At 53.7% G+C, this 13,583-nt stretch overlaps 1 protein-coding gene across 1 annotated transcript in view; it reads left to right on the top strand.

Annotated features, from left to right (window-relative positions):
* LOC141060367 (pancreatic triacylglycerol lipase-like) overlaps positions 1–13,263 on the top strand; it is a 70,065-nt gene extending 56,802 nt beyond the window's left edge. Inside the window, exons 10-12 of the mRNA XM_073556573.1 lie at positions 55–170; positions 8,504–8,618; positions 13,120–13,263. Of these exons, the coding sequence (XP_073412674.1) occupies positions 55–170; positions 8,504–8,618; positions 13,120–13,133 (245 nt within the window). The 3' untranslated portion in view covers positions 13,134–13,263. The remainder of the gene's footprint in view (positions 1–54; positions 171–8,503; positions 8,619–13,119) is intronic.
* The last annotated feature ends 320 nt before the right edge of the window (positions 13,264–13,583 follow it).

Genomic DNA, 13,583 nt, shown 5'->3' with positions numbered 1-13,583 from the left:
CCATGGTTCTTGGTCTTTGGGAGTCACCGGCCTTGTTTTTCTTCTGTTCTGCAGAGATACATGAATTGTCCTGTAGTCACTCTCGGGCCGTCGATCTGTACAGAGAAAGCATCCGCAATCCCACGGCCTTCCTGGGGCACCGGGCGGATTCTTACGAGGACTATCGCAATGTAAGTGGCTGAGACTAAGGATCGGGAGCAGGAGTTTCTGTATCTCCCAATGTATCACAGTTGCCGGCTCTGCCGCACCCCACATCTTCTCACAAGACCCTCGCAGGGAAGGAACAAGGAATCTGACAAATATTAACTGGTTCTACAAAATCCATGCCATGGAGTCACATGGACTTCACAAAACAGCAGAATAGTGACTGCAGCTCTGGAGGTGACTGGAGGATAAGACATCATGTAACAGCATAACAGTGACTGCAGCTCCAGAGGTGACTGGAGGATAAGACATGACGTAACAGCAGAATAGTGACTACAGCTCTGGAGGTGACTGGAGGATAAGACATAATGTAACAGCAGAATAGTGACTGTAGCTATGGAGGTGACTGTAAGGTACACCTGGGGTGGACCCGCTAGACCGTGGCAACGAACCTCCCGGGGGCGAGCTGACCAGGTGGACCACCCCCTATACAGGGAGCCTGCACCCGGCGCGGTCCGGAAGACCGGACGAAGGGGACCGCCGGACAGAGAAGAGGAGCCAGGGAGGACCGAGGACGGCGGCGCAGAGGGAAGCAGGATGCCGGAGGAAGGGTAAGCTGCGGCCGGGAGGAGGCAGAGAGGGGAGCGCGCGGCAGCCGCCGCGTGACAGTACCCCCCTCCTTACGCGCCCCCCTCCGCAGTCCGGAAAAGAATTTGGCCAAGATTCGAGGGGCCTGGATGTTCTCTTGGGGCTCCCAGGACCTCTCCTCGGGACCAAAGCCCTTCCAATCAACCAAGAAAAAGGTTCTCCCCTTTTGCTTCCTCATGGCCAAAATATCTTTAACCTCAAATACATCGTCTGCGGAGACAGGCGGAGGTGAGTGAGGAGCTTTAGAAAGGAAACGATTGAAGACGACTGGTTTTAGTAAGGACACATGAAAGGCATTAGGGATACGGAGAGAGGCAGGAAGCCGTAGTTTATAGGAGACATCGTTAATACGGGACAAGATCTCAAAAGGTCCAATATAACGGGGACCCAGTTTATGGGAAGGGACCTTGAGGCGAATAAACTTGGAGGCCAGCCAAACTTTATCACCAGGGTGATATGGCGGAGCATCCAGGCGTCTTTTGTCGGCGTGTCTCTTAACTCTGTTACGTACCAACTCGAGAGCGGCCTTGGTCTCCTGCCAGATCCTGGAGAATTCCCCGGTCAGAAGGTCGGCCGCCGGTACACCCGAGGCAGGAGGAACCGGTAGAGGTACACCAGGATGTTGCCCATAGACGATAAAGAAAGGGGACTTGCCTGAAGACTCGCTGGCGTGGTTATTATAGGCGAACTCAGCCCACGGGAGAAGTTCAGCCCAGTCGTTCTGGTGGACATTGGAAAAATGCCGAAGGTAGTTCACCAAGCACTGATTTGTCCGTTCAGCCTGACCGTTGGACTGGGGGTGGTAAGATGAGGAGAAGTCGAGAGTGACATCCATTGATCTGCATAGGGCTCTCCAGAAGCGAGAGGTAAATTGGACTCCTCTGTCAGAAACAATATGTTGGGGCAGTCCATGAAGACGGAAGATGTGCTGAACAAAGATCTTCGCCAAGGCTGGAGCTGATGGTAAGCCGGAAAGGGGAACGAAGTGTGCCATCTTAGAAAACCTATCAACCACCACTAGGACGACTGTACAGTTGGCAGAGTGGGGTAGGTCCGTAATAAAGTCCATGGCAATGTGTTGCCAGGGGGACGAGGGTATAGGAAGCGGGTGTAGAAGCCCAGAAGGTAACTGCCTAGGCACCTTGATCTTGGCACAGGAGAGACAGGAGGCGACGAAATCCCGGACATCCTGGGGAAGAGTCGGCCACCAGTAGTAGCGGGATACCAGGTGAAGTGTCTTCTTAATCCCGAGATGGCCAGCCAGCTTGGAAGCGTGTCCCCAGTGAAGGATTCGTCCTCGGTCCTTCTCCGGCACAAAAGTCTTGCCAGGTGGAGGTGAGAGGAGAGAAAGTGGTGCCACCGTGATGAACCGGGATGGATCCAAGATATGCGTGGGTTCTTCTTCGACATCTGAGGGAAGGAAGGATCTGGACAAGGCGTCAGCTTTGAGGTTCTTGTTGCCTGGGCGAAAATGTAGATCAAAATCGAATCGAGCGAAGAACAGAGACCACCTGGCCTGGCGTGGGTTGAGTCTCTGCGCAGACCGAAGATAAGCTAGATTCTTATGATCTGTGAAGATTGTGAAGGGATGTGCGGCGCCCTCCAATAAGTATCTCCACTCTTCTAGAGCTAACTTGATGGCCAGCAGTTCTCGGTCCCCTATGGAATAATTCCGCTCTGGGGTGGAAAAGGACTTGGAAAAGAAGCCGCATGTGACGAGTTTACCGGAAGAAGATTTTTGAGACAAAACCGCTCCGGCTCCAGTTGCTGATGCATCCACTTCGAGGACGAACGGTTTGTTGGCCTCAGGACGATGGAGTACGGAAGCCGTGGTAAAAGCTCGTTTTAGAGATAGGAAGGCCTCCTCTGCTTCAGGGGTCCAGACGTGCGGGTTGGCTCCTTTACGAATCAAAGATGAGATAGAGCCGGCCAATGAGGAAAAATGAGGGATGAACTGCCGATAATAATTTGCGAAGCTGAGAAATCGCTGAACGGCTTTCACCCCTTGGGGACGTGGCCAGTTGAGCACGGCAGACACCTTCGCCGGATCCATACGCAGGCCGAAGTCGGAGATGATATATCCCAAAAATGGAAGGGAGGACTGTTCAAAGACGCACTTCTCCAATTTGGCGTACAGGCGATTCTCCCTCAATCGGAACAGCACTCGGCGGACATCTCTTCTGTGGGTGGACAGATCGGGAGAGAAGATCAGGATATCGTCAAGGTATACAACCACACTGGAGTACAGAAGGTCTCGGAAGATGTCGTTCACGAATTCTTGAAAAACTGCGGGAGCGTTGCACAACCCGAAGGGCATGACGAGGTACTCGTAGTGTCCATCCCTGGTGTTGAAGGCGGTCTTCCATTCATCTCCGGAGCGAATACGGATGAGATTATAGGCTCCACGGAGATCCAATTTAGAGAAGATTCGCGCACCTCGCAGCCGGTCGAACAGCTCGGGGATGAGAGGCAGAGGATATCTGTTCTTGATGGTAATCTGGTTAAGACCTCGATAGTCAATACAGGGGCGGAGAGACCCGTCCTTTTTCTTAACAAAAAAGAAGCCAGCCCCAGCGGGAGAAGAAGACTTTCGGATGAAGCCTTTGGCCAAATTCTCTTGTACATATTCAGACATGGCCTGGGACTCGAGTGGACTCAAGGGATAGATTCGCCCCCGGGGCGGAGTCGAGCCGGGAACAAGCTCGATGGGGCAATCATATTGCCGGTGCGGTGGAAGAGCCTCTGCCTCTTTCTTATCAAAGACATCTGAAAAAGCCCAATAGACCGAGGGCAAATCCGCAGGACCCGAGACAGGAGACGAGCATTTGAGGGGTTGTACTGGACGAAGACATCTAGTCTGGCAAACGCAGCCCCAGCGAAGGATGTCTCCGGTCCGCCAATCTAGGACAGGTTCATGCATCCTCAACCACGGAAGGCCCAGGAGCAAGGTGTGGGAAAGAGATGGCAGCACGAAGAAGGTTATTCTCTCACGGTGCAGGACCCCGATCTGTAATTCCAGCTCTTCAGTGACCAACGTTACGGTCTCGCGCAAGGGAATCCCGTCGACTGAGGCTAACTGCCGGGGAACCTCCAAGGACCTAACAGGTATCCCCAATCTCTTCACCGCCTCGAGTTGGATGAAATTACCAGCAGCCCCTGAGTCAATATAGGCTAGCTCCGAGAAACGTTTGGATCCCTGGATAAACAAAACAGGAAGGGTCAAAGGTAGAGAGGTGTCGAAGGCACCTAGGGAGGCCTCTCTTACCTGTCCTAGGCGGAGGAGTTTCCCGGCCTCACAGGGCAGGAACGTAGAAGGTGGGAGGCACTGCCACAATAGAGACAGAGACCATGAGTGAGTCTCTCCTGGCGGCGTAGCTCTGCGGGCCTGAGTCGGTCAACCTGCATGGGTTCAGGGGCTGACGCCGAGGTGGAAGGCCGGGCGCGGGGAGGACTGCGCCTCGGAGGAGAGAACCGAGTGGGTCTTCTCTCCCTGACGGCCTCGCGGGAACGCTCGCGGAAACGCAGGTCAATTCGCGTTGCCAGCGAGATGAGATCCTCCAAAGAAGTAGGTGTATCCCTGCCTGCCAACTCATCTTTGATTCGGGGCGACAAGCCACGCCAAAAAGCCCCTACTAAAGCCTCATTGTTCCATCCTAGTTCAGAAGACAACGTACGGAACTGGATGGCGTACTGTCCCACAGAGAGAGCACCCTGGCGAAGGCAGAATAAGGACTCGGTAGCGGAGACCAGACGCCCGGGCTCATCAAAGACCTTGCGGAATGTCTCCAAGAAGGTTGCGAGCTGGGAGACTATCGGGTCATCTCGCTCCCACAAAGGATTCACCCAAGCCAATGCCTCACCCTCTAAGTGGGAAATCATAAAGGCCACCTTGGCCCGGTCGGAGGGATACTGCAGGGGTGCCAGCTCGAAGTGCAACTGACACTGGTTAATGAACCCCCGACAGAGCTTGGGATCCCCACTATAGCGTGGGGGTTTAGCCAAGCGGGGCGAGGACTGGGAAGCCGCAGGCACAGGGACGGCGGCCGCCGTCTGTAGAGCTAGAAGGCGGTTATCTACAGAAGCTATGTAGTTTAAAATATGGGCCTGGGTGTCGCGCTGCTGAGCAAGCTCCTGCTGTAAGCCGGAGATTTGGGAGGCAATCCCCGGATCGGAGGTTTGCAGAGATGAAAGTCTGGACTCCATAGACTTGAGGAACGACATGATCCTCGCCTGATTCTCACGAAGGAACAAAAGTTCCTTTTGGGTCGGGGTCGGGGTACCAGCGGAATCCATGGCCTGAGTATTCTGTAAGGTACACCTGGGGTGGACCCGCTAGACCGTGGCAACGAACCTCCCGGGGGCGAGCTGACCAGGTGGACCACCCCCTATACAGGGAGCGTGCACCCGGCGCGGTCCGGAAGACCGGACGAAGGGGACCGCCGGACAGAGAAGAGGAGCCAGGGAGGACCGAGGACGGCGGCGCAGAGGGAAGCAGGATGCCGGAGGAAGGGTAAGCTGCGGCCGGGAGGAGGCAGAGAGGGGAGCGCGCGGCAGCCGCCGCGTGACAGTGACTGGAGGATAAGACATAATGTAACAGCAGAATAGTGACTGCAGCTCCGGAGGTGACTGGAGGATAAGACATAATGTAACAGCAGAATAGTGACTGCAGCACTGGAGGTGACTGTGTAATGACCAGAGGTCCGAATAAGATCCAGTGGGTCACAAACTGAGACTGAGGCAGAAATCCCAGAATTGTCTTTACTCAAACAGCAGATAAAGTAGAACTTAGTATATGGAAGAAACAGATTGAAAACCCTTATACAGTACACTCACTCAGCCGGAGCTGAAATCACTATGCCAATCCAAGGTTCCCTGAAGAGAGTATTACACAGGGATTTGAAATAAATGTACCTATCAGAAAGGTCAATTCAGGTACTTAGAGAACAGGTGTAGACCGAATGTAGTGATATCAAGGGAACCCCTGGAATGGCGCACTGAGTATAACCTACACAACCCTACAATAACAATGCATATACATATAATACAAAGGTCTTTAAGCGCCTCAACTAGGGATACCCGGGTATCTATGCCTATGGTACCTTTAACCTGAGGTGAGTCTCCCCTCAGGCATATAGATTGCATCAGCTGCAGCCAGTCCCAAATCTTCAGCGCCAATCAGTTGCAGCAACACAAGGTTCCCCGTCATGTCGGCCGGTGCCGAGCCCAAATGCCAGGGACTTATAGTTCTGTAGCCTCAAGATGCTGCTCTCCTCCTGTAGTCCTCACGAATTCTCCTAGAAGCAATCCGCCTGTTTCTGTATAAAATGTTGGTCCAATATTGCCTCTCAGCTCATCACAACAGGGACTCCACAGAGCGCCACAGTCACACAGCTCTCAGGAACGCTCTGTCTCTGTTCCACAGCAAGGTCTCAGGCTCCCGAGATGAAGGGTTGCAGTACACAGTCTCTTACAGCGTTCAATCTCTTAGCTTCTCACAAGCTGCTCCACACACACGGTCTCTCAGGGCAGGTTTTCCTCTATTCTGGAAGCTTCCCTTAGGCAGTGAGCCCATGTTGCGTTTTTGTGTTTCCGCCTTGTTTTTGCAGCCGTGGAAACGCTTAAAAAACGCATCCCCATGCAATCCTATGGGATTCCGCAGTTGCTGCGCCCATGCTGCAGATTTTACTGCTGTGGAATCGCATAGCGATAAAATCCACAGCATGTCCATTAATTCTGCGGAATCGCAATTCCGTTGCCATAGGATTGCATTGAAACGCTCACTTTACGCATGTGGCTATGGCCACCATGTGTAAAGGGAGCAGAAAATGTGCGGATGGTGCCCAGGGTCTGTTGGAGGGGAGACTGTCCACCATGCCCTGGGAACCATATCCCTGTAAAAAATAGAATAAAAATAAAAAATAGGGATATACTCACCCTCTGTCGGCCCCCGGAGTCCTCAGCGGTGCACGCGGCGCTGCCGGCAAGTTCCGTTCCCAGGGATGCATTGTGCGAATCACCTGAGATGACATCACAAAGGTCCTTCACGCAATGCAGCCCTGGGAGCAGAACGTACCGCTGAGGACTCCGGGGGCCGACAGAGGGTGAGCATATAACTATGTTTTATTTTTAACATTCTTTTACTAGTGATGCAGCATAGGCAGCCTCAATAGTAAAAAGTTGGTCACACTTGTCGAGCGCTATGCTGTGTGTGACCAACCTGTCAATCACGTTCCAAGTGATGCTTCCAATCACTTGGAAAAGCGCTAGCATTCTGCAGGCTAAAAACGCTTCCAAAACGCTTGTGTTTTGCGGGTTTTACCCGTGGCAGGAAGTTGCAGAAATGCTGCGGACAATTCCACAGCATTTGTGCAACGTGAGCACATAGCCTTACAGCTCTAGACAGCCGACACTAGGCCCCAGCACACACAGGTTCCTGGGCACTCGCAGCACCTGCTCTTAGCTGCAGCAGACAAACACCACAGGGTCCTAGTGCTCCCCTGGTGTAATCACAGTTCACTCTCTTACAACTGGAGGATAAGACACGATGTAACAGCAGAATAGTGAGTGCAGCTCTGGAGGGGACTGGAGGATAAGACACGATGTAACAGCAGAATAGTGAGTGCAGCTCTGGAGGTGACTGGAGGATAAGACACGATATAACAGCAGAATTGTGAGTGCAGCTCTGGAGGTGACTGGAGGATAAGACACGATGTAACAGCGGAATAGTGAGTGCAGCTCTGGAGGTGACTGGAGGATAAGACACGATGTAACAGCGGAATAGTGAGTGCAGCTCTGGAGGTGACTGGAGGATGAGACATGATGTAACAGCAGAATAGTGGCTGCAGCTCTGGAGGTGACTGGAGGATAAGACATAATGTAACAACAGAATAGTGAGTGCAGCTCTGGAGGTGATTGGAGGATGAGACACAATGTAACAGCAGAATAGTGAGTGCAGCTCTGGAGGTGACTGGAGGAGGAGACACAATGTAACAGCGGAATAGTGAGTGCAGCTCTGGAAATGACTGGAGGACGAGACACAATGTAACAGCCGAAAAGTGACTGCATCTCTGGAGGTGACTGGAGGATACAACACAATGTAACAGCAGAATAGTGAGTGCAGCTCTAGAGGTGACTGGAGGATGAGACACAATGTAACAGCAGAATAGTGACTGCAGCCTTGGAGGTGACTGGAGGATGAGACACAATGTAACAGCAGAATAGTGACTGCAGCCCTGGAGGTGACTGGAAGATAACTCATGATGTAACAGCAGAATAGTGACTGGAGCTCTGGAGGTGACTGGAGGATAAGACATGATGTAACAGCAGAATAGTGACCGCAGCTCTGGAGGTGACTGGAGGGAAACACATAATGTAACAGCAGAATAGTGAGTGCAGCTCTGGAGGAGACTGGAGGATAAGACATGATGTAACAGCAGAATAGTGACTGCAGCCTTGGAGGTGACTGGAGGATAAGACATGATGTAACAGCAGAATAGTGACCGCAGCTCTGGAGGTGACTGGAGGGAAACACAATGTAACAGCAGAATAGTGAGTGCAGCTCTGGAGGTGACTGGAGGATAAGACATGATGTAACAGCAGAATAGTCACTGCAGCTCTGGAGGGGACTGGAGGATGAGACACGATGTAACAGCAGAATAGTGAGTGCAGCTCTGGAGGGGACTGGAGGATAAGATACATCTTGTCCTTGCAGGGAGACCGCTCCTCGTGTGATGGAGGTTGTGCCTATATGGGATATCACTTGGATGTCCCCACACCAACACCTGGGAATTTCTACTTCACCACTGGAGAAGAGCCGCCATATTCAGGTAATTATAGGGAACTGTCACCAGACACGACACTGTGAACCTGCAGATACGGGGTTAATGTGCGGCATGCATCCGATTGCGGGGGACAGTGAGCTGTATCGGCCGGCCAGAGGCGTATCTAGCGGAGGCAGCCGGCATTGGGGCGCAGTCGGGCCACCTAGTGCGGTGGTCTCCAGTGTCTCCCCTGGCGGCAGCATTCTGCCGCCCCCTGGACCGGGAGTGGCCGTTCTCCGTGTCGGCTCCCAGAACAGAGTTAATTTTTGTAGGCGATGATTTCACCGGAAAGGGGGGTCCTCCTTCAATCCAGTGAAGCTCCGATAGCAGGAAGCTGCTGAGGCTGCAGGAGAAGCAAGAAATGAAGGAGCTACAGCAGCATGGAGCCGGGTGAGGAGAAGACTCAGGGCTGCATCATGGAGACGTGTGAGAAGACCGAGGGGCTGGAGCTGTGTGAGGAGAAGATTGGGGGCTGCATCATGGAGCCGTGTGAGAAGACCGAGCGGCTGGAGCCGTGTGAGGAGAATGAGGGGCCTGAGCTGTGTGAGGAGAAGACAGAGGGGCTGCACCATGGAGCCGTGTGAGAAGACCGAGCGGCTGGAGCCATGTGAGGAGAATGAGGGGCCTGAGCTGTGTGAGGAGAAGATTGGGGGCTGCATCATGGAGCCGTGTGAGAAGACCGAGCGGCTGGAGCCGTGTGAGGAGAATGAGGGGCCTGAGCTGTGTGAGGAGAAGATTGGGGGCTGCATCATGGAGCTGTGTGAGGAGAAGACAGAGGGGCTGCACCATGGAGCCGTGTGAGAAGACCGAGCGGCTGGAGCCGTGTGAGGAGAATGAGGGGCCTGAGCTGTGTGAGGAGAAGATTGGGGGCTGCATCATGGAGCTGTGTGAGGAGAAGACAGAGGGGCTGCACCATGGAGCCGTGTGAGAAGACCGAGCGGCTGGAGCCGTGTGAGGAGAATGAGGGGCCTGAGCTGTGTGAGGAGAAGATTGGGGGCTGCATCATGGAGCCGTGTGAGAAGACCGAGCGGCTGGAGCCATGTGAGGAGAATGAGGGGCCTGAGCTGTGTGAGGAGAAGACAGAGGGGCTGCACCATGGAGCCGTGTGAGAAGACCGAGCGGCTGGAGCCATGTGAGGAGAATGAGGGGCCTGAGCTGTGTGAGGAGAAGATTGGGGGCTGCATCATGGAGCCGTGTGAGAAGAAGACAGAGGGGCTGCACCATGGAGCCGTGTGAGAAGACCGAGCGGCTGGAGCCGTGTGAGGAGAATGAGGGGCCTGAGCTGTGTGAGGAGAAGATTGGGGGCTGCATCATGGAGCTGTGTGAGGAGAAGACAGAGGGGCTGCACCATGGAGCCGTGTGAGAAGACCGAGCGGCTGGAGCCGTGTGAGGAGAATGAGGGGCCTGAGCTGTGTGAGGAGAAGATTGGGGGCTGCATCATGGAGCTGTGTGAGGAGAAGACAGAGGGGCTGCACCATGGAGCCGTGTGAGAAGACCGAGCGGCTGGAGCTGTGTGAGGAGAAGACTGAGGGGGAGCCATGTGAGGAGAAGACCGAGGGGCTGGAGCCGTGTGAGGAGAAGACCGAGGGGCTGGAGCTGTGTGAGAATGTGGCGCCCCTGAGGCTTCAGTCACCACAGAGGTACTGCACCTTCTCCTAAGGTCTAGTGCCCCACCATCCAGGTAGGCTGGGAACTCCTTTCCGCTTTCCTACACCTGCACCCCACACACAGGATAGTTCAGCAGGGACCCATCCATGCTTTATGCTGGAAAGGTCATAGAAAGGTCATAGGGTGCCTTTTGTGGTCCCTGGCTTCGTAACACGAGAGGTGCTGGGGAGGCGGGTGGAGTTAGATATAAAAGAGAGGGTGTAGGATTTCAAGTCAGTCTGGGGTGAGTCCTAGAGAAGGAGGTCAGTCAGACGAGGGTCTGAGGGAGAGAGAGAGCAGGCTGACAGCAGGTCAGCCTGAGAGGAGCTCAAGGCGGAGGAAGGCAGTCAGTCAGGAGAGGCTGAGGACTGGTCTTAGTGGAACGAGCTCCCTAGGGAAGGAAGAGAAGGAGAAAGAGACGTAGACTGGAGACTACAGATTCCATAAGAGAGATAGAACAGATCGGAACGAAGGAGAATAGAAGGACGGTGGGAAGCTGGTTGAAGAAAGATAGAGAACCCTTCCAGTCCAGAGAGCACAAAGGCCGGGGCCTGGTCCCCGAAGTTGATTGGATCTTTATGTACGGCAACAGACACCGGAGGAGTAGTGAGCCGTTAGCGCCTTGCTCCCATCATAGACTTGGGACACAACAGCAACTGAATAGAGAGGCTACAAGCTGTCTGTCATACAAGTAAAGACTAGGAACACCTAGAGAGAGGCATTCCAGGGTAACTAAGTACTGGAGTGCTTCGCACCTAAAGGCGCATTGGAGGAGTCGTTCAGTAAGGTACATGTTGGCGGAGTGTGGAAGGGAGAATCCTATCCTGCCTGGAGGTTGGCTGGAGCCCTGACCTGGAGAACACGGTACGGAGGCAGGCAGTTGAGTGAACTGCAAACACAGTGAGTAAAGCTTTGAAACCGCATACTCGGGTGTCCTCCAGTTATTCCCGGACCACTACACCTGGGTACCAGCATCTATACCATTCTGCGCCTCTCCTCATCCATTGCACCTACACTGCCCTGGGACTACAGCTCCACCTGTGGGGAGCTACACCATCTTTGCTGCACCACACCATCAGTCCCAACGGATCTGCATGCAGCGTTGGCTCAACATCTTACTTGCCAAACACCACGGGTGGCGTCACGAACTATTCTAATAAACTTTAACACCATTAACATCACCGCCATTGATTTTGGGCACCCAGGGCCACGGACCGGGTCACCGCTGCTGTGACACATTCCCACCTTGACACCGGCCCGGTACCGAGTACCCCGCTGCCCTGGGCGACCCAAGGAGAAGACCGAGGGGCTGGAACCGTGTGAGGAGAAGATCGAGGGGCTGGAGCCGTGTGAGGAGAAGACCGAGGGGCTGGAGCCGTGTGATTAGAAGACTGAGGGGTTGCACCATGGCCCCTTGTACAAATGGGAATGAGGACCCAAGACTCAGTGTGAGTGCTCTGAGGATGGATTTTGGAAAGGAGTTGCTGTTACTTAAGTGGGGATGTATAGGGAAAATTATGATGAGGGGGCTGTGTGGGGAATTGGCTGATGAGGAGCTGTGTGGAGAAGGGGTGATGAGGAGGATGAGGAGGTGCTGTGTGGGGAATTGGAGGTAATGAGGGGGCTGTGTGGAGAAGGAGTGATGTGGGGGTGATGGGCTGTGTGGGGAATTGGATGATGAGGAGCTGTGTGGAGAAGGTGATGATGGGCTGTGTGGGGAATGGGGGGATTTAATGTGTGGGGAGATTTGAGTACACAAAATGAGGAGCAAAGGGGGAGATGCAGGAAATGTATGGGGGGATGGGTGCAGGCACAGTATGGTGAGTGGGGATGGGTGCAGACAGTATGGAGAGCAAACGGGGGAATGTATGCGGACACAGTATGGGAAGTAATGTGAAAAATGTATGACATGTGAATACTGCGGGGGATGAACTCTCGTATTCTCCCCGCAGCGATTGGCTGCATGCCGCAGCTCACTAATGCTGCAGATTAACCCTGTATCTGCAGGCTCATAGCATTGTATCTGATGACAGGACAAGATGCAAACTTTGTTCATTCTGCTCCCCTCTATAGATGGAGGATGAGCCCCTCTTACCTCACGGTGTCGGGTCCGGATCTCACTCCCTCCGTCCCTCATTATCCGGCTGTTTCCTCTATAGATGGATGAGCCCCTTATCTCACGGTGTCGGGGTCCGTATCTCTCGCTGTCTGTCTCCCATTATTTGGTTGTTTCCTCTGTATTCTGCACGAGCCCCTCTTACCTCCCGGTGTCAGGGTATGGATCTCACACCCTCCGTCCCCCATTATTTGGTGGTTTTCTCTACAGATGGGGAATGAGCCCCTCTTACCTCCCGTTGCCGGGGTCTGGATCTCGCGCCCTCCATCTCCCATTATTTTGTTTCCTCTCTATTCGGGGGATGAGCCCCTCTTACCTCACGGTGTCAGGGTCTGGATCTCGCGCCCTCCGTCCCCCATTATCCGGATGTTTCTTCTGTATTCGGGATGAGCCCCTCCTACCTCCCGTTACCGGGGTCTGGATCTCGCGCCCTCCATCCCCCTTTATTTAATTGTTTCCTCTCTATTCGGGGGATGAGCCCCTCTTACCTCGCGGTATCAGGGTCTGGATCTCGCGCCCTCCATCCCCCATTATTTGATTGTTTACTCTGTATTCGGGGGATGAGCCCCTCTTACCTCCTGGTGCCGGTGTCCAGATCTCGCGCCTTCCATCCCCCATTATTTGGTTGTTTCCTCTGTATTGAGGGATGAAACCCTCTTACCCCCCAGTGTTAGGATCTGGACCTCGCTCCCTCTGCCCCCCATTATTTGGTTGCATTCTGATCTTGTTTTCTTTTTGTCTCAGATGATGGTCAGTGACTGTTTTCCTCTGGAGACAAGTGGTGCCTCTGGAGGCCGGAGGTCGGAGTCCAGCATCATGTCCGGATTTTGAAGATGATATTCTGTCTGACAATAATGTAAAATAAAATCTGCCTCTGGCATCACTAGATCCGGTGTGTGGTTTATTACTAGGGGGGTCTTTTATAGGTATGTCGCCAGGGGTCAGCAGCAGCCAATATTACTAGGGGGATTTTGTATAGGGCATGTCCCATGCGTCAGCAGCAGCCGATATTACTTGGGGGGGGTCTTGTATAGGGTATGTCACCGGGGGATCAGCAGCAGCCGACGTTACTAGGGGGATCTTGTATAGGGCATGTCGCCGGGGGTCAGCAGCAGCCGATGTTACTAAGGGGATCTTGTATAGGGCATGTCGCCGGGGGTCAGCAGCAGCCGATGTTACTAAGGGGATCCTGTATAGGGCATGTCACC

Source organism: Dendrobates tinctorius, unplaced genomic scaffold (genome assembly GCF_039654945.1).
Source record: "Dendrobates tinctorius isolate UK_male_01 unplaced genomic scaffold, ASM3965494v1 ptg000236l, whole genome shotgun sequence".
NCBI lineage: Eukaryota > Metazoa > Chordata > Amphibia > Anura > Dendrobatidae > Dendrobates > Dendrobates tinctorius.
The sequence above is the reverse complement of the archived record's forward strand: the minus strand, read 5'-3'. Positions and strand labels throughout refer to the sequence as shown.